We start from the raw sequence: 26,251 nt of genomic DNA on the forward strand, positions 1-26,251 counted from the left end.
GTGCTGCACCTGTTCCTCTTCTCAGCAAACTCTCTCTCTCTCTCTCTCTCTCTCTCTCTCTCACCCCGGTCAGGACGGGGCAGTGGAGGAGGTCAGTATGGACCCTAAGGAACCTGGCGGGGCCGAGCGAGAGAACGAGAAAGAGGAGAAAAAGGAGAGGGGACTGAAGCGCAGGAACCGACTGTTCCTCAGGTACCTGGAGAGGAGGAGGACGGACACCATCGTGGATGAAGACTCGGGGAAGGGAGACGTCAGCATCAACACGCTGGTGAGGAGGAGCCAGTCCGACAAGACCGAGTACAGCGCTAAACTTAAAGGTAAGAGGGGCGGTTACCACGGCAACAGCTCATCTTTGACACTTTCTCCAACCTTCAAGAACCAGGGTTCTTCTAGGGTTCTTTAGCAATGGCTGGGGTACACACACACACACACACTAGTGAACTAGGGGCAGTGAGTACACACACACCCAGAGCAGTGGGCAGCCAACTCCAGCGCCCGGGGAGCAGAGAGGGTAAAGGGCCTTGCTCAAGGGCCACCACTGCCCCTCTCTCCACTCTCCACTGCCCCTCTCTCCACTACCACTGTCCCTCTCTCCACTACCACTGCCCCTCTCTCCACTACCACTGCCCCTCTCTCCACTCTCCACTGCCCCTCTCTCCACTCTCCACTGCCCCTGTCTCCACTCTCCACTGTCCCTCTCTCCACTACCACTGCCCCTCTCTCCACTACCACTGCCCCTCTCTCCACTACCACTGCCCCTCTCTCCACTCTCCACTGCCCCTGTCTCCACTCTCCACTGTCCCTCTCTCCACTACCACTGCCCCTCTCTCCACTCTCCACTGCCCCTCTCTCCACTACCACTGTCCCTCTCTCCACTACCACTGCCCCTCTCTCCACTACCACTGTCCCTCTCTCCACTCTCCACTGCCCCTCTCTCCACTACCACTGCCCCTCTCTCCACTCTCCACTGCCCCTCTCTCCACTACCACTGTCCCTCTCTCCACTACCACTGCCCCTCTCTCCACTACCACTGTCCCTCTCTCCACTCTCCACTGCCCCTCTCTCCACTACCACTGTCCCTCTCTCCACTCTCCACTGTCCCTCTCTCCACTACCACTGCCCCTCTCTCCACTACCACTGCCCCTCTCTCCACTCTCCACTGCCCCTGTCTCCACTCTCCACTGTCCCTCTCTCCACTACCACTGCCCCTCTCTCCACTACCACTGCCCCTCTCTCCACTACCACTGCCCCTGTCTCCACTCTCCACTGTCCCTCTCTCCACTACCACTGCCCCTCTCTCCACTACCACTGCCCCTCTCTCCACTCTCCACTGCCCCTCTCTCCACTACCACTGTCCCTCTCTCCACTACCACTGCCCCTGTCTCCACTCTCCACTGCCCCTCTCTCCACTCTCCACTGTCCCTCTCTCCACTACCACTGCCCCTCTCTCCACTCTCCACTGCCCCTCTCTCCACTACCACTGCCCCTCTCTCCACTACCACTGCCCCTCTCTCCACTCTCCACTGTCCCTCTCTCCACTCTCCACTGTCCCTCTCTCCACTCTCCACTGTCCCTCTCTCGAAGTCATATTTTAATGTAATAAAGGGTTCTTTAAGGAAGAATGGATCCTACAAGGAGTTCTGTAGAAGGTTCTTTCGGTCAGTATGGAACGTTTAGGGGTTTTCAGTAAAGACAGTGGTTCTATATAGAACCACTGCTAGAGTCTGCTTAAATAATGGATTTAAATGCTCCAGTATTCAGGGGTTTAATATTGTTATGAATCTGTGAAGCTTTTTTTCGGTGCGTGTGGAACCCTTTTTGATTAGAGTAGAACCGGAGAGGGTTCCGCTGTGGTTGAAGAGAGTGTAGTGGGGGGTCAGGGAGCAGTTCTCTGCATTGTTTACAGTGTAAGCCTGAGTGAGGCTGAGCCAGGAGGGAGGAACTGAACTGCTCACAGTTTGCCAGAGTTTAAAGGGTTAAACTGTGTTTTGCCCTTTACCCTTACACCTTTTCCACTCACTGCTCACTCCTCACAGCTCACTCCTCATAGCCCACTCCTCACAGCTCACTCCTCATAGCTCACTCCTCACAGCTCACTCCTCATAGCTCACTCCTCATAGCTCACTGCTCACTCCTCATAGCCCACTACTCACTCCTCATAGCTCACTGCTCACTCCTCATAGCCCACTGCTCACCCCTCATCGCTCACTTCTCATAGCCCACTGCTCACTCCTCATAGCTCACTGCTCACTCCTAGTAGCTCACTGCTCACTCCTCATAGCCCACTGCTCACTCCTAGTAGCTCACTGCTCACTCTTCATAGCCCACTGCTCACTCCTCATCGCTCACTCTTCATAGCCCACTGCTCACTCCTCATCGCTCACTCCTCATAGCCCACTGCTCACTCCTCGCTCTGCAGTACTGAGTGTCACTGTTCTGTGAATTCCACCAGAGTTCAGAGTTCTAATATAAGAGAGAGAGAGAGAGAGAGAGAGAGAGAGAGAGAGAGAGCGAGAGACAGATAGAGAGAGAGCGAGAGACAGATAGAGAGAGAGAGAGAGAGAGAGATAGAGAGAGAGAGACAAATAGAGAGAGAGAGAGAGAGAGAGAGAGAGAGGGTGAGTGAGTTGGCCGATGCTAAGCACCTGTTGCGTTGTTATAGAGCTATTCCCAACAGAATGATGTCACACATGCAAAACATGCAGAGTGGAAAAGAGCTTCGTAAACAAGGGAGCGAGCGAGAGAGAGAGAGAGAGAGAGAGAGAGAGAGCGAGAGAGAGAGAGTTATATACCTGTAAAAGCTGTATGTGTGTATATATATCTACAGACAAGTATGTGTGCATAATCACACATATAAATATAGATATTTATATATACTGAAGTTCCTGTTCACGCATCATCCACATGAAGGTCTTGGTAATAACGGGCTTTCATTCATTTCTTTGAGCTGTTCTTCTCCTGGGTCAGAACCAGTGACATCATACAGCTTCAATACAAGCAAGCTAGAATGTGGGTTTTCTGAGACCAGTACAGGGTCAATAATATCCACACTCCCACTCAGACGAATGTTTAGAGCTCCTGACTTCCTGTTAGTGATCATGATGGACTACAGCAGGGAGCTCCTCTGTGCCACATAAAAGGGTTTGATAGACAGCAGTGATTGGAGTGACCAGTTTTGTGGTCAGATGAGTCAGGGGGTTTAAATGTGAGGCCGTTAATGGATGAGGAAGGAGAACCTTAAGCTTGTGGAATGGTCTTCACAAAGTCCTGACCTCACCCCTGTCAGAAATATGTGGACTGTGGTTAAAGGTCAGGTCTGTTCCAGAAAACCAACAGATTTCATAGAACTGAACCAGTTCTGCCAGGAAGAGTCCAACACCGGACCTGAGTTCTGCTGAAGCTCGTCGATGGACAGCAGAAGAGTTTAGAGGATTAGGATTAACAGGTCAGAGACGTTTAGCCAGTGTGTGTACATTATTTCTTTCTTTCTTTATTTACAGTATTTTTAGTTGTAGAGCTGGACATCATTTTAGCAACAGCTGCTAATATATCTGCAATAAACCAGAGAGGGAGCAGTCTGTATGAGGAAGTGTGTGTGTGTGTGTGTGTGTGTGTGTGTGTGTGTGTGCTCTGTGCGTGTTTATTGCAGCTGTTTTGCATTTCTCAAACACTCAAACACCTACAGTCCCACATACACCCGCTACTGCAGCACCTAGCTCTTCATCATCATCATCAATAATAATAATAATAATAATAATAATAGTCTAAAACGTGATTCTAAAAGTGCTGATCAGGGGTGTGTGTGTGTGTGATGTCATGGGTGATTGCTTCATCAGAAAGCGCAAAACTAGTCCTGCCTCATTCTCCATTACTGCTGAGTGTATATGTGTGTGTGTGTATGTGTGTGTGTGTGTGTGTGTGTGTGTGAGTAACAATGCCCAATTGTCTGTCGCTGTACACCAAGGAAACCTGCAACTTATAATGCAGTGTGTGTGTGTGTGTGTGTGTGAAAGAGAGAATGCAGTCTGGCAGGTGGAGCAGGTGGGTGTCAGTAATGAGGTCAGTCTGGAGCTGCAGGTCTGATCAGTGTGAAATATGTATCATTAACACTTATCAGAATTCACACACACACACACACACACACACACACACACACACACTGCATTATAAGTTGCAGGTTTCCTTGGTGTACAGCGACAGACAATTGGGCATTGTTACTCACACACACACACACACACACACACACACGGTCCTGGTTTGCAGTTCTAGGGGAGGCTGGTGTTACTGGGCACATTTATCTATTGTTCATTATATTTTATTTCTTATTCTGCATTATTCTTTATAATAAACAACAAGTCTAAAAAACTATTATTGAAATAATCACATTTCCTCTGTTATTTCTTATAATAAATGAGCATCATTATCTCTCCTAACACAAATAAAAATGTCTACAAATATGTTCTATGATTGTTTGAATATATTAATAATATAATATATTATAATATAATAGGTGTGTAGACTGGATTTGAGATGAGTTCACTTTGTGGTATATCACACACACACACACACACACAGCTCTGGCTCAGTGGTTTGTGGTGGCTGTGAGTGATAAACTCTCCTGATATTTAGATTTAGTTTTATTGCTGCAAACTTTCCTGTCCTTCATCTTCCTGCTCCACCTCTATAGCTCTCACTGTGAGCTGCTGATGAAACTACCTCCACCATGTTTGGAGGCTGTACTTTAGCCTATAATAATAATAATACAGGAGTGAATTCTGGGACTTCTACACATACCTCAGTCTGCTATGGGATGAATCTGGAGGCATTTCTGTCCCACTGCTGGGAGGATTGGTAGACAGCGTTGCTATTGGAAGATGAGAAGATGACCAAAAGCATTTTCTACTGGAAACCAGTTTAACCACTGAAGATACCTGTGTTGCAGTTTAGCGTGAGTTAGGCTGTGGGGTATGAATACAGTAGTTGTGTGGCGCCAGCTGATGTTCTGCAGGTAGAACCTGATGATCTGATCTGAATGAGGAAGTCTCACGTTCCTGATTAGAGTTCCTCTGAAACCGGTCATTCAGGCCAGAGTGACTCATGCACATGATTCAATCAGTATTACAGCATCACTCAGCAGATCAGCTGCTACACCACATTTCACTGCTCCACCCCTGACCTATCTGAATCCTCATATGACCTTCAGCCATAACATTAAAACCAGGTAGGTGGAGTGAAAAACACTGATGATCTGGGTCCAGTGTCTCCTGTCTGTCGAGGGGTGGATCTACATATCAGTCAGCGAGTGAAGAACAGTCAGATCTTGAAATTGATGAAGCAGGAAAATGGACAACCGTAAAATTCTGAAACACTTTGACAAGAACCAGACTGTGATGTTCTAGATAATGACTGGGTGAGAACATCTCCAGAACATCAGCAAGCAGGTCTTGTGGGGTGTTCCTGGTATGCAGTGGTCAGTATCTACCAAAAGTGCTCCAAGGAAGGACAACCGGTGAACCAGTGACAGGGTCATGAGCACCCAAGGCTCAATGAGGGTCATGGAGGTCCCACCTCACAACTTACAGGCCTTAATGGATCTGCTGGTGCCAGAGACCACAGCAGGATACCTCCAGAGGTCTTGTGAAGGCTCTTCTGAGTGCATTCAGCCTCTGAAGAGCTCCAGTGAGATCAGTTTCTGATGTTGGATGATTACGTCATCCACTGCCACTCCAGCTCATCTCAAAGGTTTTGGATGGAGCTCCATTACTCCAAAAAGCATTGGGCCCTGTGACCTTAGGGTCACCTGCTTACGTCTGCTCTACAGCTCCGTTCTCTTGGTCAGGTTAAACAAGCAGCTAAACTCACTAACAAGAAGGGCTGTCTGAATACTTTTGGACAGTGTAGCTGTGTCAGTGCTAATCAGTGGGGTATACGCTTCCATTGCTTGTTAGCTATGCTAGGATGTTGCTTGCTGGTTGTTTTGGTATTCATGGTGGCTGCTGTGGTATCCTCCTAGCTGGCATGTTGCTAGGCAGTAGCTATGGTATTTTTGGTTGCTAGGTGTTTTGTTAACCAGTTGGGATCTTTATTGGTTGCTAGGTGGTTGGTATGCTATGCTGTGCTGGTTGCTATGCTGTCTCTGGGATTGCTGTGGTATGCTGTGGTTTATATATTATACAGACATGATGAACTGGTACCGAACTGGTTTGTTGGCGGTGTGGGTGAGTCAGTGGGCAACTCCCTCTCCCTCCCTTTGTCATCCGCCAGCTAATCCACCACCCCAACCCCCCACCCGTGTCATTTTTCGGCTGCAGTAATGTGATCCTGTGGGTTCAGGCTGGTTCCCATTAGCTCCCTTTCAGAGCTCCCAGCTCAGGGTTGTGTGTGATATCCTCTTTCATGGGAAATTCACACACACCGTCAGGCCTGGCAGCAGCAGGCAGGCGCGCCAGCACAGCTTTAAAGCGACGTCCAGCAATATGTCAAATGTAGACCCCACCCATCACCCATAATACACCTGATCACCCATAACAGGCCTGTTTACTGGTTCATTTGGTTTACCCTGGAGCTACGACGCTAATGGAGCTAACAGCTAATGGCTGTCTATATGATTTAGCTATGGAGTTAAACCATGGCATGCTAATCCTAGCTAGAACTAGGATGCTAGGTATTGCTACGATCTTCAAGGTGGCTACTATGACATCTTAGGCTGTTGGGGTTTGCTAGGTGGTTGCGTTTGTAGGTTGTTACTATGGTAACTCAGGTTGCTAGGGTTTTGCTAAGGGGTTTCTTTTGTATGGCACATGTTTGTAAATGGCACAAAGGGGGCGCACATACTTTTGCTCATTTAGTAGCGAGAGACAGTGGTGTTTTCAGAGTGGAGCTGGTAGTTGTAAGGTGTTGCTAACCAGTTGGGATCTCTACTGGTTGTTAGGGTGTTGCTTGCCGGTTACTATGGTGTCCCAAGTGGCTGCTATCCTACACAATTACATGTGTGTTTCTGGGTGGTTGCTAAGGCACTGCTAGCACTGTTACTATGGTATCCAAGATGGTTGCTATTATGTCATGGGCTACTGTTAGCATGTTGCTAGGCAGTTGCTGTGGGATTATAGGCGGTTGCTAAATAATTGGTAGCTGGTTATAAGGTATTGTTTACTAGTTGCTCTTACATCTCTGTTGTTTGCTAGGGTGTTGCTTGCTGGTTGCTATGGTGATCAGGGTGGCTGCTGTGGTATCCCAGGTTGCTGTGGTGTTGTTAGATGGCTGCTTTTGTATTCTGCATGGTTGCTAGTGTGTTGTTAGAGTACTGCTAGTGTTAAAGGGAAATGGAGGATGCTCAAACGTTTGGCCATTAGGGGCTCAGCGGCGGGCGTGAGAGAAGAGCGCTGACCTCAGTGCTGAGTCAGAACATCTGGAGCTGGAGCTGGAGCTGAGGGTAGAGTGATGTAATGGGATTTCTGCAGTGACCCGCTTCTGTCACTCAAGGAGAAACATCATTTCCGTCCTGTAAGCAGAAGAGAACCGGCTGAGTGAGCCATGCAGGTGTGACATGCCGGAGTTCACAGCACAGGTCAGGAGTGCATGAGCAGCAAAGTTCCCTTTTCACCTGAAATCTTACAGAAAGCTGCTGAGAGGTGATGTGCGTTAGAGCGAGCGCTGGAACTGGAACAGGGGTAGATTAGATGGTCCATTTCACCGAAAACTGGATTTACCCTTTTTCTTTTTTTCTTTTTAATAAAAGAGAGCATCAAACGTTCTGTAGGAGAACAGTAAAGATTCTGTAGGAGAACAGTAAAAGTTCTGTAGGAGAACAGTAAAGATTCTGTGGGAGAACAGTAAAGATTCTGTAGGAGAACAGTAAAAGTTCTGTAGGAGAACAGTAAAGATTCTGTAGGAGAACAGTAAAAGTTCTGTAGGAGAACAGTAAAGATTCTGTAGGAGAACAGTAAAAGTTCTGTAGGAGAAAAGTAAAAGTTCTGTAGGAGAACAGTAAAAGTTCTGTAGGAGAACAGTAAAGATTCTGTGGGAGAACAGTAAACGTTCTGTAGGAGAACAGTAAAGATTCTGTAGGAGAACAGTAAAAGTTCTGTAGGAGAACAGTAAAGATTCTGTAGGAGAACAGTAAAAGTTCTGTAGGAGAACAGTAAAGATTCTGTAGGAGAACAGTAAAGATTCTGTAGGAGAACAGTAAAGATTCTGTAGGAGAACAGTAAAAGTTCTGTAGGAGAAAAGTAAAGATTCTGTAGGAGAACAGTAAAAGTTCTGTAGGAGAAAAGTAAAAGTTCTGTAGGAGAACAGTAAAAGTTCTGTAGGAGAACAGTAAAGATTCTGTGGGAGAACAGTAAAGATTCTGTGGGAGAACAGTAAAAGTTCTGTAGGAGAACAGTAAAGATTCTGTAGGAGAACAGTAAAGATTCTGTAGGAGAACAGTAAAAGTTCTGTAGGAGAACAGTAAAGATTCTGTAGGAGAACAGTAAAAGTTCTGTAGGAGAACAGTAAAGATTCTGTAGGAGAACAGTAAAAGTTCTGTAGGAGAACAGTAAAAGTTCTGTAGGAGAACAGTAAAGATTCTGTAGGAGAACAGTAAAAGTTCTGTAGGAGAACAGTAAAGATTCTGTAGGAGAACAGTAAAAGTTCTGTAGGAGAACAGTAAAAGTTCTGTAGGAGAACAGTAAAGATTCTGTAGGAGAACAGTAAAAGTTCTGTAGGAGAACAGTAAAAGTTCTCTAGGAGAACAGTAAAGGTTCTGTAGGAGAACAGTAAAAGTTCTGTAGGAGAACAGTAAAAGTTCTGTAGGGGAACAGTAAACATTCTGTAGGAGAACAGTAAAGGTTCTGTAGGAGAACAGTAAAAGTTCTCTAGGAGAACAGTAAAGGTTCTGTAGGAGAACAGTAAACGTTTCGAAATGTACTGCCCCCTCGTCCATCCAGCTAACCTCTGCTGTTATCACAACCTGCTGTCCACTTAATGTTTTTGTGATGTCACAACAAACAAGTCATTTTTATATACCCAAATATTTATCCTACAGTAATTTAACTCCGCCCACTCCCTTTAATGGCTTTTAAATGAGGGCAGCCAATCGAAACAGAGCCCATTTACACATTCAGCACAGTCTGTTTAATTCTACAGGATAAAGACAGGCTGGGAATGGTTGGGAAAAATTTACCCTAATTAATTATAAAACTTATTAATGTTAACAAGATTAAACAAAATAATAGTGGTTGCTGGGGTGTTGCTAGGCAGTTGCTATGGGATTTCAGATGTTTGCTAAGGTGCCCAGATACTAGGTATTGCTAGGTGGTTGCTAGGATGTTGCTAGGTGGTTTGTAGGGTGTTGCTAGGTGGTTGATAGGAGGTTGCTAATTCATGGTAACAGTATCATGGGTCGTTGCTAGGTGTTGGAAGTGGAAGAAATTTCAGGTGTAAAGCTTTCTGGTTGCTATGACGCTTTGGGTGGTTGCTAGGACATTGCTATTTTGTCTCATTCCATTTTAGGACAGTTATTGTTTGGTTGGTAGAGCGCTGTTTACTAGTTCCTATCATTTCTGATGTTCGTGAGGCTGTTGCTGTCTCATCGCTATGGTATTCTTAGTGGTTGCTGGGGTATGTCAGGTTGCCAGAAAATTGCTTGGGGGTTGTTGTGGTATCCCATTATACTGCAACAAGACAGAAGAACTGTGGCTCAGGCTCAGGTTCAGGTCCAGGTCCAGGTCCAGGTCCAGGTCCAGGTCCAGGTTCAGGTTTAGGTTCAGGTTCAGGTTCAGGTCCAGGTCCAGGTCCAGGTCCAGGTTCAGGTCCAGGTCCAGGTTCAGGTCCAGGTTCAGGTTCAGTTTCAGGTCCAGGTTCAGGTTCAGGTTCAGGTCCAGGTCCAGGTCCAGGTCCAGGTCCAGGTGAGCTCCCTGTTCACAGCATGAAAACACTGCTGTTTGGTCTTTCTGGTGGAGATGACTGGGTCCACTCACACTGCGCTGCTCTTACAGGAACACAGTGAGGATATTTAGGTCAGGTGCTTCCCCAAACTGGAGGACATTCAGACAGCTCCCACAAGCTGAAACATTACACTGCAGTCCACCTCCCTCTCAGTGTGTGTGTGTGTGTGTGTGTGTGTGTGTGTGTGTGTGATGGGGAAGTGATGTTGTTCCCTCTTCATGCAAAGTGTGGCCTCAGAGCCGAGCCGAGCAGCAGTGAAGGAGGGAGCAGTGTGTGTGAGAGCAGAGCTGGTTAGATCTTCCTGCTGTGAAGTCTGAGGTATTCCCAATCGACCAACTTCTGATTACAGTCCCGATTACCTCTCTAACCAGAGCCAGAGCTTCTCCTCCTCCCATAATGTGGTGTGTGAGAGGGTCAGTGATAGGTCGGGATGGAAGGTTAGGCTGGTGGGCTTGGTGGAGATGGTGGGACTGGTGTTTGTAGACACCTTCTACTCGCTGCATCCAGCTACTTTAAGCTGCACTCATTGCTGACACAGATGTGCAAATGCACACACAGCTGGTCTAGTCCCTGTAGAGAAGAAGTACTGCCAATAGAATAGGACCCTCTGGAGCAGATCAACATCATGATCCTATCAGCTCCATGCTGCCTAATAATGCCAGGTGTGGGCTAGAGGGGTATAAAGCCCCCCAGCATTGAGGAGCTGTGGAGCAGTGGAAGAACTGTGTTCTCTGGAATGATGGTGGAGGAGCTCCACCCAGTACTTTTGGGATGGTGATCATCTTCCAACATCCTGACCACACTAATGCTCTTGTTCCTGAATGCAATCAAACTCTCACAGCAATGTTCCTCCTCCAGAATCTAGTAGAAAGTCTTCTTCTCTGGACAGTAGAGACAGTTACTCCAACAGATCTGCTCTTTTTAATAGCCTTGATTTCAGAAGAAACGAAGAATGAACAGGTGTCCCAATACTTTCGTCCGTATAGTGTATCTATCTGTCTGTCTGTCTGTCTGTCTGATGATGAGCCTGTTCCTTCTCTCAGAGAAAATGGCCCCCCATGACCTGTTGTCCCCCACCTCCCCATCTCTGGACCCTGAGGAGATCCGGCAGCGGAAGATGGTGAAAAGGTCAAAGGTCATAGAGGAGCTGGTGAGGACGGAGGGAGATTACCTGACTGACCTGGAGCTGTGTATCAGAGAGGTGCTGCAGCCGCTCCGCAACACACAGGTATCCATACACACACTCACACACACACACACACACACACACACTCACTCAAAGGGTTCTTTAATAAAGGTGGTGGTTCTGTACGGTTCTGTAATTGTGTAATTGTGTGATTTTGTAATTGTGTGATTGTGTAATTGTGTGATTGTGTAATTGTGTGATTGTGTGACTGTGTGATTGTGTGATTTTGTAATTGTGTGATTGTGTGACTGTGTAATTGTGTGATTGTGTGACTGTGTAATTGTGTGATTGTGTGATTGTGTGATTTTGTAATTGTGTGATTGTGTGACTGTGTGATTGTGTGATTGTGTGACTGTGTAATTGTGTGATTGTGTGATTGTGTGATTTTGTAATTGTGTGATTGTGTGACTGTGTGATTGTGTGACTGTGTAATTGTGTGATTGTGTGATTTTGTAATTGTGTGATTGTGTGACTGTGTGATTGTGTGACTGTGTAATTGTGTGATTGTGTGATTGTGTGATTTTGTAATTGTGTGACTGTGTGATTGTGTGATTGTGTGATTGTGTGACTGTGTGATTGTGTGACTGTGTGATTGTGTGATTTTGTAATTGTGTGATTGTGTGACTGTGTGATTGTGTGACTGTGTGATTGTGTGATTTTGTAATTGTGTAATTGTGTGATTGTGTGACTGTGTGATTGTGTGACTGTGTAATTGTGTGATTTTGTAATTGTGTGATTGTGTAATTGTGTGATTGTGTGATTTTGTAATTGTGTGATTGTGTGACTGTGTGATTGTGTGATTTTGTAATTGTGTGATTGTGTAATTGTGTGATTGTGTGATTTTGTAATTGTGTGATTGTGTGACTGTGTGATTGTGTGACTGTGTGATTGTGTGACTGTGTAATTGTGTGATTTTGTAATTGTGTGATTGTGTGATTGTGTGATTTTGTAATTGTGTGATTTTGTAATTGTGTGATTGTGTGACTGTGTGATTGTGTGACTGTGTAATTGTGTGATTTTGTAATTGTGTGATTGTGTGATTGTGTGATTTTGTAATTGTGTGATTTTGTAATTGTGTGATTGTGTGACTGTGTGATTGTGTGACTGTGTAATTGTGTGATTTTGTAATTGTGTGATTGTGTGATTGTGTGATTGTGTGATTTTGTAATTGTGTGATTTTGTAATTGTGTGATTGTGTGACTGTGTGATTGTGTGACTGTGTAATTGTGTGATTTTGTAATTGTGTGATTGTGTGATTGTGTGATTTTGTAATTGTGTGATTGTGTGACTGTGTGATTGTGTAATTGTGTGATTGTGTGACTGTGTGATTGTGTGATTGTGTGATTGTGTGACTGTGTGATTGTGTGATTGTGTGATTGTGTGACTGTGTGATTGTGTAATTGTGTGATTTTGTAATTGTGTGATTGTGTGATTGTGTGATTGTGTGATTTTGTAATTGTGTGATTTTGTAATTGTGTGATTGTGTGACTGTGTGATTGTGTGACTGTGTAATTGTGTGATTTTGTAATTGTGTGATTGTGTGATTGTGTGATTTTGTAATTGTGTGATTGTGTGACTGTGTGATTGTGTGACTGTGTGATTTTGTAATTGTGTGATTGTGTGATTGTGTGATTGTGTGACTGTGTGATTGTGTGATTGTGTGATTGTGTGACTGTGTGATTGTGTGACTGTGTGATTGTGTGACTGTGTGTAGGTGGATGTGGAGCGTCTTTTCACCAATATGGAGTGTGTGTGCGCTGTGTCCGGGGAGCTGCTGCACAGACTGCAGGAGGCCACCGCAGAACCTGATCCAGAAACACAGCTGATAGGTAACAAACACACACACACACTCACACACACACACACACACACACACACTCAATCTGAATCTCAATCTGATCATACTATTATTAAAATGTATTTAGTAAATGTATTTTTTCAGTATGAAAAAGATCAAACGTGTTAAAATACATTTGAAACAAATGTTCATATTCTGTAAGATATATTTGGAATCTATTTAAAATACATTGCTTTTGGTTCTCGGTTTTAAAAACAGCAAATACTTTAGCTGATCCGACTGCAGCTTTACTCTGTGTGTGTATAGTGTATAGTGTGTGTATGGTGTGTGTATAGTGTATAGTGTGTGTATGGTGTGTGTATAGTGTATAGTGTGTGTATGGTGTGTGTGTATGGTGTGTGTGTAGTGTGTGTATATGTGTAGTATAAGTTAATATGTAAATATTCAGTATTTCTAGTTTGTGTTTTTTGTATTACTGTGAGGGACGATGTTTTTCACTCACCTTTACACCTGTGTAATGTGACGTGATTATTAACCTGATCGGATTTGATTTGATTTGATTTGATTTGATTTGATTTGATTTGATGTGATGTGATGTGATGTGATGTGATGTGATGTGATGTGATTTGATGTGATGAGATGAGATGTGATGTGTGATGTGATGTGATGTGTGATGTGATGTGATGTGATGTGATGTGATGTGTGATGTGATTTGATGTGATTTGATGTGATGTGATTTGATGTGATGTGTGATGTGATGTGTGATGTGTGATGTGATGTGATTTGATGAGATGTGATTTGATGTGATGAGATGAGATGAGATGTGATGTGATGTGTGATGTGATGTGATGTGATGTGATGTGATGTGATGTGTGATGTGATTTGATGTGATTTGATGTGATGTGATTTGATGTGATGTGTGATGTGATGTGTGATGTGTGATGTGATTTGATGAGATGTGATTTGATGTGGTGTGATGTGATTTGATGTGATGTGATGTGATGTGATGTGATGTGATTTGAAGATGTGATTTGATTTGATTTGATTTGATTTGATTTGATTTGATGTGATGTGATGTGATGTGATGTGATGTGATGTGATGTGATGTGGTGTGGTGTGATGTGATGTGATTAGTGTTCCTGTCTGTGTTTTGTGTGAAGGGGAGGTTTTCATCCAGACCAAAGCGACCATAGAGGAAGTGTATAAGATCTACTGCTACCATCACGATGAAGCTAGTGCTCTACTGAAGAGCTACGACAAACAGGAGGAGGTCCAGCAGCACTTCAGGACCTGCATCTCTGCACTGAAGTGAGTCTGTCCACTGAATCCAGTCTGCTACAGCAAAGCCGGGTTACAGTCGAAATACACGCAATATAACTTTATTAGCTTTAGCGATTAATGTTCTAGATAACGCACACTGCACGGCACTAGACACCACATTAACACACAGTTTGAGGAGTGTGTGAGGATTTAGACATGCAGCTAGCACAGTGCAGCTAGTCTCAGCTGGCCTCTGGTGGTTAAGGTGGTTGAAAAGCTGCTCATCCAGGGAGCAACTTACCCTGTCCTGTGAAACCGGTCTATCAGCATGACCAGCTTGACCAAGCTGCTTATCTAGTTGGTCATACTGGCTAACTAGCTATTTACTAGCTATGCACACCAGTGCAGTTAATATGGTTATACTGGTAATGTTGATATTAGCATCATGCTGGTCCACCTGCTTGGTCATGCAACCAGCACAGTAATACTGGTCATTTCGCTCAATCAGAATGGTAATACTGGTTATTCTGGCCAATCAGCTTGCTCATACCAGTGAACCAGCTTGGAAACACTGTTTAAGCTGGTTGACCAGCTCAGCCATCAAACTCAAACAAAACATACCTATACGCTGGTCAAGAGCTTTTTTAACCAGTTTAACCAGTTTGGGCTGGCCACGCTGTTTTCAGCAGGGTACATGTGGGAGAAAGGGACAAAGTGGGTAAATGTATGTGGAGCTGGACTTCTGCCTTAGTGCTGATGTTCTAAACTGCTGATGTACTAAAGTCTGATGTACTGAAGTCTGATGTACTGAAGTCTGATGTACTGAAGTCTTATGTACTGAAGTCTGATGTACTGATGTACTGAAGTCTTATGTACTGAAGTCTGATGTACTGAAGTTTGATGTACTGAAGTCTTATGTACTGAAGTTTGATGTACTGAAGTCTTATGTACTGAAGTTTGATGTACTGAAGTCTTATGTACTGAAGTCTGATGTACTGATGTACTGAAGTCTGATGTACTGATGTACTGAAGTCTTATGTACTGATGTACTGAAGTCTGATGTACTGATGTACTGAAGTCTTATGTACTGATGTACTGAAGTCTGATGTACTGATGTACTGAAGTCTTATGTACTGATGTACTGAAGTCTGATGTACTGATGTACTGAAGTCTTATGTACTGAAGTCTGATGTACTGATGTACTGAAGTCTTATGTACTGAAGTCTGATGTACTGAAGTCTGATGTACTGAAGTTTGATGTACTGAAGTCTGATGTACTGAAGTCTGATGTACTGATGTACTGAAGTCTTATGTACTGAAGTCTGATGTACTGATGTACTGAAGTCTTATGTACTGAAGTCTGATGTACTGAAGTCTGATGTACTGAAGTTTGATGTACTGAAGTCTGATGTACTGAAGTCTGATGTACTGATGTACTGAAGTCTGATGTACTGAAGTCTGATGTACTGATGTACTGATGTTCTAAACCTACTGAATTAATCGGCTGTTATGTTTCCCTTCACAGGCAGATTTATAACCAGCAGTAAGTACTCCTGCTCTGATGTCTATTTCCTCTATATGATCTGAGTGTGTGATCAGGAGTAATGCGTGTGTGTGTGTGTGTATTTCGGGACTGTGTGTGTGTGTGTGTGTGTGCTTTCATTAGGGGAAAGCCCAATCTATTGGATATGGGGTCACTCATTATTAAGCCTGTCCAGCGTGTCATGAAATACCCCCTCCTACTGGCTGAGTTGTGGCAGGCCACACCCACTGACCACCCTGACCATCGCCCCCTGCAGGAGGCGCTGACTGCAGCCAAGATCATCAACATCAACATCAATGAGTTCAAGAGGAGGAAGGACATCGGTGAGAACCAGCATATACAGCATCGGCATATATAGCACAACCCGAATCACTGCTGATGTTACCGAATACACAGGCATCCACAGGGTCGCTAAGAGTCAGAACTGGCTTGATAACACTAATAATAATAATAATAATTATTATTATTATTGTTATTATTATTATTATTATTATTATTAGAAAAGTTAAAAGCATTCTGATTAAAAAAGGAGTCGCTAGGGTTGGGAGTGCTTTGTTGCAAGTTGGTGCTTTGCTGTCGTTATATAGGTGCTATGGTATTCCAGATGGTTGCTATGTTATTCCAAGTGGATGCTATTTTGTTGCTAAGTAGTTGCCATAGGATTGCTAGGCTTTTACTTTGCCATTTCCTGTGGTAGCTATGCTGTAGCTATGTAATTGCTATGGTATTCCAGGTAATTGCCATGGGGTTTTAGGTAGTCACTGTGCACTAGCAGTAGTTGCTATGGTGTTTCAGGGGATTGCTGAGGGGGTTGGCTAAGTGGATGCTATAGGGCTGCTATGCAGTTGTCATGCAGTTCCCAGTGATTGCTTCACTGTCGATAAGCAGTTGTTGTGGTATTCCAAGTAGTTGTGTTAGGGTTGGTAGGCGGTTGCTATGGTGTCCCAGATGGTTGATAAGGTGTGTTAGTGTACAAGCAGTCATATACACATACTGCCCAGACTCATTCCAGACTGAAACTGACTGCTGTGTGGACCCGGCCCGATGTCAGTAGTTCTGACTGTGCGTAAAGGAAACCACAGCTGTGTCGCTGCTTACATGATCAGACAGAGTCTGATAAACCCTGCGCTGTGTTCCTGTTCACAGTGCTGAAGTACAAGAGGAGTGACTATGAAGGAACACTGAAGGGCAAACTGAACAAGCTGAACATTCACTCCATCAGGAAGAAATCTGACCGCATCACCGGCTACTTCAAAATCCTCACTGGAGTGGAACCACAGGTACTGACCCCCCGCTCCCATAACATCTGTAACTGCACCTTTAGTAGACCCAGAGGCCAGCAAGAAGAAGCAGTAGGCTGGGGTTTCTAATAAAGTGGCCAATGAGTGGAAACAGTAGGTAGGGGTTTCTAATAAAGTGGCCAGTGAGTGGAAGCAGAAGGTAGGGGTTTCTAATAAAGTGGCCAGTGAGTGGAAACAGTAGGTAGGGGTTTCTAATAAAGTGGCCAGTGAGTGGAAGCAGATCGTAGGGGTTTTTAATAAAGTGGCCAATGATGAAGCACAAGGTACTAACCCTAGTCTCTCTCTCTCTTGCTCTCTCTCTCTCTCTCTCAGGTGCGTGATGAGCTGTTTGATAAAGAAGAGAAGATCTTCCGTAACCTGGAGAAAGCTGTACGACTGCTGGTGAAGAACATCAGCCTCCTCCAGCTCTACGCACAGGTATACAGTTTACCCAGTGTCCCTTACTTACTCTAGGACATGTCAGCCATGTTTCTCTTTCTGAAGTTCTTTAGTCTAGCTACGAGGCTAATGTAGCGAACAAGTCATAAACGTATGTTTATGTTTATGTACACCAATTAGCATGGTGCTAACTGCACTCCTGAATCATCACACTCTCCTCAAAGTGTGACTGAAGAACGTTAGCATCATCCTGAAGCTTCTATTCCTAGATCGTTCACTTTAAACAAACAACAGTTAGAAACTCAAATTCCTGGATTCTTTAGGAGATGATATCTGATATCCGGAATGCAGAAGACCTGGAGGCCATCATGAAGGATCCTGACAAAATAGACACCAATGGCTATCAGTACCGGAGGAATGGCCATGACCCCTATAAACAGCTGGTGAGAGCCCCACCTGATAGCACTCACCTTCATCACTCACCTGAGAGCAGCTCACCTGAGGATCACTGTTACAGAGCTTTAATGATCATCAGCCATAATGATAAGAGGTTTATACACTACTGATACACAGATCATCACACTGTTCTCCTTCCCATAGTTACTCCACACCCATCCCCATAGTTACTCTACTCCCATTCCCATAGTTACTCCACACCCATCCCCATAGTTACTCTACTCCCATTCCCATAGTTACTCCACACCCATCCCCATAGTTACTCTACTCCCATTCCCATAGTTACTCTACTCCCATTCCCATAGTTACTCTACTCCCATTCCCATAGTTACTCTACTTCCATTCCCATAGTTACTCCACACCCATCCCCATAGTTACTCTACTTCCATTCCCATAGTTACTCTACTCCCATTCCCATGGTTACTCTACTCCCATTCCCATAGTTACTCTACTCCCATTCCCATGGTTACTCTACTCCCATTCCCATAGTTACTCTACTCCCATTCCCATAGTTACTCTACTTCCATTCCCATGGTTACTCTACTCCCATTCCCATGGTTACTCTACTCCCATTCCCATAGTTACTCTACTCCCATTCCCATAGTTACTCTACTCCCATTCCCATGGTTACTCTACTCCCATTCCCATAGTTACTCTACTCCCATTCCCATAGTTACTCTACTTCCATTCCCATAGTTACTCTACTCCCATTCCCATAGTTACTCTACCCCCATTCCCATGGTTACTCTACTCCCATTCCCATAGTTACTCTACTCCCATTCCCATGGTTACTCTACTCCCATTCCCATAGTTACTCTACTCCCATTCCCATAGTTACTCTACTTCCATTCCCATAGTTACTCTACTCCCATTCCCATGGTTACTCTACTCCCATTCCCATAGTTACTCTACTCCCATTCCCATGGTTACTCTACTCCCATTCCCATAGTTACTCTACTCCCATTCCCATGGTTACTCTACTCCCATTCCCATAGTTACTCTACTCCCATTCCCATAGTTACTCTATTCCCATTCCCATAGTTACTCTACTCCCATTCCTATGGTTACTCTACTCCCATTCCCATAGTTACTCTACTCCCATTCCCATAGTTACTCTACTCCCATTCCCATAGTTACTCTACTTCCATTCCCATAGTTACTCCACTCCCATTCCCATGGTTACTCTACTCCCATTCCCATAGTTACTCTACTCCCATTCCCATAGTTACTCTACTTCCATTCCCATAGTTACTCTACTCCCATTCCCATAGTTACTCTACTCCCATTCCCATAGTTACTCTACTCCCATTCCCATAGTTACTCTACTTCCATTCCCATAGTTACTCTACTCCCATTCCCATGGTTACTCTACTCCCATTCCCATAGTTACTCTACTTCCATTCCCATGGTTACTCTACTCCCATTCCCATGGTTACTCTACTCCCATTCCCATAGTTACTCTACTCCCATTCCCATAGTTACTCTACTCCCATTCCCATGGTTACTCTACTCCCATTCCCATAGTTACTCTACTCCCATTCCCATAGTTACTCTACTCCCATTCCCATGGTTACTCTACTCCCATTCCCATAGTTACTCTACTCCCATTCCCATGGTTACTCTACTCCCATTCCCATGGTTACTCTACTCCCATTCCCATAGTTACTCTACTCCCATTCCCATGGTTACTCTACTCCCATTCCCATGGTTACTCTACTTCCATTCCCATAGTTACTCTACTCCCATTCCCATAGTTACTCTACTCCCATTCCCATAGTTACTCTACTCCCATTCCCATAGTTACTCTACTTCCATTCCCATAGTTACTCTACTCCCATTCCCATGGTTACTCTACTCCCATTCCCATAGTTACTCTACTCCCATTCCCATAGTTACTCTACTCCCATTCCTATGGTTACTCTACTCCCATTCCCATAGTTACTCTACTCCCATTCCCATAGTTACTCTACTTCCATTCCCATAGTTACTCTACTCCCATTCCCATGGTTACTCTACTCCCATTCCCATAGTTACTCTACTTCCATTCCCATAGTTACTCTACTCCCATTCCCATAGTTACTCTACTCCCATTCCCATGGTAACTCTACTCCCATTCCCATAGTTACTCTACTCCCATTCCCATAGTTACTCTACTCCCATTCCCATGGTAACTCTACTCCCATTCCCATAGTTACTCTACTTCCATTCCCATAGTTACTCTACTCCCATTCCCATAGTTACTCTACTCCCATTCCCATAGTTACTCTACTCCCATTCCCATGGTTACTCTACTCCCATTCCCATAGTTACTCTACTTCCATTCCCATAGTTACTCTACTCCCATTCCCATAGTTACTCTACTTCCATTCCCATGGTTACTCTACTCCCATTCCCATAGTTACTCTACTCCCATTCCCATAGTTACTCTACTCCCATTCCCATAGTTACTCTACTTCCATTCCCATGGTTACTCTACTCCCATTCCCATAGTTACTCTACTCCCATTCCCATAGTTACTCTATCCCATTCCCATGGTTACTCTACTCCCATTCCCATAGTTACTCTACTCCCATTCCCATGGTTACTCTACTCCCATTCCCATGGTTACTCTATTCCCATTCCCATAGTTACTCTACTCCCATTCCCATAGTTACTCTACTCCCATTCCCATGGTTACTCTACTCCCATTCCCATGGTTACTCTACTCCCATTCCCATAGTTACTCTACTTCCATTCCCATAGTTACTCTACTCCCATTCCCATAGTTACTCTACTCCCATTCCCATGGTTACTCTACTCCCATTCCCATAGTTACTCTACTCCCATTCCCATAGTTACTCTACTTCCATTCCCATAGTTACTCTACTCCCATTCCCATGGTTACTCTACTCCCATTCCCATAGTTACTCTACTCCCATTCCTATGGTTACTCTACTCCCATTCCCATAGTTACTCTACTTCCATTCCCATAGTTACTCTACTCCCATTCCCATAGTTACTCTACTCCCATTCCCATGGTAACTCTACTCCCATTCCCATAGTTACTCTACTCCCATTCCCATAGTTACTCTACTCCCATTCCCATGGTAACTCTACTCCCATTCCCATAGTTACTCTACTTCCATTCCCATAGTTACTCTACTCCCATTCCCATAGTTACTCTACTCCCATTCCCATAGTTACTCTACTCCCATTCCCATGGTTACTCTACTCCCATTCCCATAGTTACTCTACTTCCATTCCCATAGTTACTCTACTCCCATTCCCATAGTTACTCTACTTCCATTCCCATGGTTACTCTACTCCCATTCCCATAGTTACTCTACTCCCATTCCCATAGTTACTCTACTTCCATTCCCATGGTTACTCCACACCCATCCCCATAGTTACTTTTCTCCCATTCCCATGGTAACTCTACTCCCATTTCCATGGTTACTCCACACCCATCCCCATAGTTACTCCATAGTTACACTCGTTCACACGGTTAATGCTCCGGCTGTTCCCCTGCAGAGTGATCGTCTGGAGCGGCTGGTGTTGGCTCCTCTGTCTGCGCTGCAGGCCATGTTCTCGGCCCCTCAGAAGCTTATTCAGAAGCGTTATGATAAGCTGCTGGACTGCTGCAGCTGCCCCGAGGAGGCATCGTCCTGCAGCGAGGAGCAGCTCCAGGCTCAGAGGGACTACCAGGCCCTGAACGCCCAGCTGGGGGAGGAGCTACAGCGCTTCAACAGTGCCGCCGGCACCATCCTCACCAACAGCCTGGTGTGTGTGGTGGGGCTGCTGAGGGGGCTGACGGAGGCAGCCCGACCACCGGTCCAGCAGCTGCCTGTAAGAATGGCTAACAAGTAATGGAAGCTTACATCCCACCAATTAGCATGGTGCTAGCTACATGCCTGAGTCATCACACACTCTCCTCAGTGAAGTTCTCCTGAAGTTAAATCTTCTGATTTCAATTTTCACTCCACCTTAATTACAATTACATACATCAGTATGTACATATATATATATATATATATATATATATATATATATATATATATATATATATATATATATATATACAAACATTTAACAGTGTGTACATTTATAACAGCCTTAATATTTATTAGCACATACTGCTCGTGTTGCTGTGTTCAGGCTCCCCTGTCGAACATCAGTGAGGTCCAGAACAGCATCATGGAGGAGATCAGTAACCTGGCCTTCGTCAGAGACAACTCTCAGCGACTGATGGAGCGCAAAGTCAGCTTCGAGAAGCGAGAGAGGAAGGTAAGCTCAAAAGCTCAAAGGCCCAAATCAACAGTGTGCCCCACCCATTCAGCCTACAGCAGTTTAGCTCCACCCATTCAGCCTACAGCAGTTTAGCTCCACCCATTCAGCCTACAGCAGTTTAGCCCCACCCATTCAGCCTACAGCAGTATAGCCCCACCCATTCAGCCTACAGCAGTTTAGCCCCACCCATTCAGCCTACAGCAGTATAGCCCCACCCATTCAGCCTACAGCAGTTTAGCCCCACCCATTCAGCCTACAGCAGTTTAGCTCCACCCATTCAGCCTACAGCAGTTTAGCCCCACCCATTCAGCCTACAGCAGTATAGCCCCACCCATTCAGCCTAAATAAACATATATATAGACCTCTTCAGCACATTCATCTCTTTAATTGTTTCAGTTTGAACCTAATTAAATATATTAGGGAATCTTCCTGAGCTCAAACATGCACTTCATTAAGCTTCAGCTCAGCAGGTCCCCTCCTCAGGGGTCTCCAGTTTAAGCCGGACCCCCATGGGGCTTGTTATTTTCTCCCCCCTGCCCCGCCTGAATGTCAGTGTCAGACTTTATTACCCCACCAGGGGGATGAGACTGGTGGCGTAATGCAGAATGTGGAGATCACTTAACAGCTTGCATTGAGGCATTGGGGTGGTTTAAGCTAATTGGTGGAGTACAAACGTCCCTTAACTATTAGCTACATTAGCTTCATGGGTGCAAGAACTTCATACATTAATTAATGAATTACTACATTTAAACCTCCCCACTCTAATACCGCTACACTGCCCCCTACAGGCCCCAGAGGTGCAGCGGCAGGCGGAGGCCCACAGGACGCAACTCCTAGCACAGTACCCGCAAGATCGGCTCTACCAGCTGAAGAGGAACTGCAATGCCTGCCAGGATCAGGACGTCTCCCTGCTGGAGGGGGAGCTGGTGGCCCTACTGGAGGACCACGACCCACTGGGCAGCACCAGCCGCTGGCTAGTGGACACTGGCAGTAAGTGTGCATCCACTCACTGACTTACTGGCCACTTTATTTGAAACACCTACATTGTGCTTCCACTGACTGGCCACTTTATTAGAAACCCCCTGTGTCCTACAGTGTTTACAGCAGTGACCTTATGAGCCTGGCTAGTAGAGCAGCTCCGGCTCACAAAGCAGCTATTCACCTCCCTCTGCTCCTCCATTCCAGCCGTCTCCTCTTTCACGCTATACACTCTACCTCACAGGCTCTCTTTGTGTGTGTGTCTGTGTGTGTGTGTGTGTGTGCAGGTACTCAGGGCTATGTGTACTCCACCTTCCTAAAGGTGTATAATCCCCAGAGGGACGTTACCGAGCGTCCTGATGATTTTGATAACCTGAGCCTGTTTGTGTCGGGCAGCCGGAGCAGCAGCCTGTACAGCTTCAGCCCCTCCGGTAAGCAGGGGGCGCCAGAAAGCACGCCGGAGCAGGAGAACATCGCTGCGGAGGAACACGTAAGAGAGCTGGTGTATATCTATTGCATTTACGCTTAATCAGGATTTACTGAGCTGGATCCTGAGAACACAAAGTTCTTCACCTAATGGTGATGAAGATGCTGCCTGATGCCTGAGACACGGTTCTACCAGAGTTCTGAGAAGAGTTCGGCTCTAGAACCTGCTTTTAGAACCAGATCATTAAAATGGTGGAGGGATACATGCTGCAGGGTGTAGTGCAGCTACAGAAAGTAGTCCCTAAAGAGAACTGCATTAGTTGATTCAGAACTCTGACTCTGGTCTACAAATAGTGGATTCTCCACTATTTTACCATCATCATCATCATCATCATCATCATTCCATATAAAACTCAGAAGACTCGTGTAGTCTGGACGCTCGTCTTCCGTGGATCTTAAAGGATGGCGGGTCGAGCCGAGCCGTACTTGAAGCTGGAAGGGTTCTTGGTGCAGATCGGCTTTTGACCATCGCCATCAAGTACGGAGGGGCTGGCTGGTCCAGTCTTGGCTTTGTAGACCAGAGTCAGGGTCTGAATCTGATGACCTGGGCAGCAGCTACAGGAAGCCAATCCTGTGACTGCTGCAAAAGGCCCCTCTACAAAGTACCGACTTTAGGGTGTGAATAATTCTGCACACTGAAGGTTTCTGTTATTTTGTCCTATTTGTTGTTTGCTTCACTGCTGTGGACATGTTCAGAAACTGAAACGATAAAAACCATCAAAGTATCCAGTTAAATTCCAGGCTTGAGATAACTAATCACAAGGGGGGGTGAATACTTTTGCAAGGCATTGTGGGTGACCGTGACTCATATGATGTCAGAAACCACACAAGCAAGCTTATTAGACACACATGCTTTCAGCACACTGAGACGGTGCACACCGCCACCTACTGGTGGGTTGATAAACATCACATGCTGCTGGTTCTGCTGGGCTGGGCTCCCTCCGAGCACAGTCTGGTATTCACCTCCGTTCAGTCATTTTAAAGCCTTTTAGGGAGGTTCTTTAAGGTTCTTTAGAACCATTACAACTCATGATTTAGATGCTTAAATTGTTCTCTATAGCGGAGAGCCCGCTGTGTGTGGTTCTGTTCATGACTTGGTTCTATACTGTATTTACTTTAAATGCATGTGATTTTGAATTTAGTGGAGCTACACAGCACCGAACACGGGTCCAAAAAAGGTTCTGGAATGCTTACATGGTTCTTCCACATAGTGAAGAACTTCTTGTTATGATACTTTACAGAACCCGGTGCATACATGGTTCTATATACCACAAGTACAGGTTCCACTTTGGTTCTGAAGTGTGGTTATTTTACTCCATTTGGATATCGTATATGGTTCTCCAACAGATTATTTTATTGAAAGGGTTCTGCTGTGGTTCTGATCTGTGGTTATGTTACTCTGTGTGGATACTTAAATCGTTCTGTAACTGTTGTTAAATATGGTTCTTTAACAAACCTTTTACACAAAGGGTTCTACAAAGTACCAAAAAAGGTTTTGCTATTGTTCTAAAGCAGATTATTTATTTTATTCCAATTAAAAAGTTCTAGACACAGTTAAATGGTTCTTTTTAATGAGAGAATCTATTAAGAAATAATTCTTAAAGGAAATGGTTCTGTACAGCACCACAAATATCACAGAACCCCTCATGCTGAATCTGTAAAGTCATTATAGATATCAGAACTGTAGTGTATATTATTATTATTATTATTATTATTATTATTATTAATATTATTAATAACCCTGTGTCTCTCCTGTCTCAGTTCTATGCAGTGTATGCGTTCCAGGCGCGCTGTGAGCAGGAGCTGACCCTGCAGGAGTACCAGCCTGTCCGAATCCTGCAATTCTCTGACCTCGGGGGCAATAAGGACTGGTGGCTGGCCGAGGCAAACGGTCAGCGGGGCTACGTCCCGGCCAACTACCTGGGCAGGATGTCGTACGCCTGAGCAGAGACGCAACCGAAGCACACCTCAGATCTTTCTCCATCCATCCATCGACACTTTAGCTTTAACAGACTATCACTTTAATGAAGGCCAAACCTCGCACTAGGAGACGACCACTCTCAGCACTTTGTATTTCTACCTACAGTGTTCCACTCTCTACACTGATGAAGGGTCTAATGATGAGAACGTGTGAAACAGCAGATTTATTTACATATATAGATATATAAATATAAAAAATATATATATATTGTCAGAGTATATAAATGTACGCAGATAGGAGACCACCCTGCAGAAACGTCCTCAGATCAAATCCAGTCCAAATCTCTAATAATTCTCATTTTGAGATTAAGCTGAAAAGAATACCAAACTATTCTAATATCTTATCATAATTTTATTAATAATTCATTTTAGCAGCTGAAAGTCTCTCTTTTTTGTGGATATGTTTGATTTATAAAATAAAAATCTAAAAAATAAAATCTGCGAAAGGAATAAAAAGCTTTTTCTATAGAGGACTGATGTAATTCTGGGAGTTATTATGATGTCCTTTCCTCTCTAAAGCTGATCTGTTGTTTATGGAGAGGTCTCTGTGTTTATGTGCTTTGATCTTGATCTTTGATCAATAAAAAATAATGTTAAAAATGTTCTAATAATCTTAAAATGAGAAATATTAGGGATTTAGGCTGGATTCAGATGAGGTATTTCCTGCCGTGTGGAACATTACTGTCTGATGA

General features: G+C 44.6%; 1 protein-coding gene across 3 annotated transcripts; it reads left to right on the forward strand.

The window, feature by feature from the left end:
- On the forward strand, positions 1 to 26,215 carry arhgef38 (Rho guanine nucleotide exchange factor (GEF) 38). 3 transcript variants are annotated; one of them, XM_072677171.1, is made up of 14 exons: positions 4 to 317; positions 10,971 to 11,155; positions 12,828 to 12,942; positions 14,072 to 14,219; positions 15,697 to 15,714; positions 15,838 to 16,037; positions 16,861 to 16,994; positions 17,328 to 17,432; positions 17,717 to 17,836; positions 21,360 to 21,674; positions 21,984 to 22,112; positions 22,904 to 23,105; positions 23,381 to 23,583; positions 25,341 to 26,215. In XM_072677171.1, exons 1-14 carry the CDS (start codon positions 98 to 100, stop codon positions 25,521 to 25,523), a joined length of 2,277 nt encoding a protein of 758 aa, XP_072533272.1. In that variant the 5' UTR covers positions 4 to 97; the 3' UTR covers positions 25,524 to 26,215. The 3 variants fall into 3 exon arrangements, with proteins under 3 accessions (XP_072533274.1, XP_072533273.1, XP_072533272.1); XM_072677172.1 differs by lacking the exon at positions 23,381 to 23,583 and having other exon boundaries at positions 2 to 317; positions 25,341 to 25,450; XM_072677173.1 differs by lacking the exons at positions 15,697 to 15,714; positions 15,838 to 16,037; positions 16,861 to 16,994; ... (5 more) ...; positions 23,381 to 23,583; positions 25,341 to 26,215 and having other exon boundaries at positions 1 to 317; positions 14,072 to 14,223.
- Positions 26,216 to 26,251: the final 36 nt, after the last annotated feature.

Source organism: Salminus brasiliensis, chromosome 4 (assembly GCF_030463535.1).
Source record: "Salminus brasiliensis chromosome 4, fSalBra1.hap2, whole genome shotgun sequence".
Taxonomy (NCBI): domain Eukaryota; kingdom Metazoa; phylum Chordata; class Actinopteri; order Characiformes; family Bryconidae; genus Salminus; species Salminus brasiliensis.

What these genes read in the sequence shown, in the direction of transcription:
- arhgef38 (XM_072677171.1), top strand. Translation starts at nt 98, where the DNA reads ATGGACCCTAAGGAACCTGGCGGGGCCGAGCGAGAGAACGAGAAAGAG. An exon ending in TCCAGAAACACAGCTGATAG is followed by an intron (nt 12,943 to 14,071) that starts GTAACAAACACA and finishes TTTTGTGTGAAG; the next exon opens with GGGAGGTTTTCATCCAGACC. An exon ending in CAAGAGGAGGAAGGACATCG is followed by an intron (nt 16,038 to 16,860) that starts GTGAGAACCAGC and finishes TCCTGTTCACAG; the next exon opens with TGCTGAAGTACAAGAGGAGT.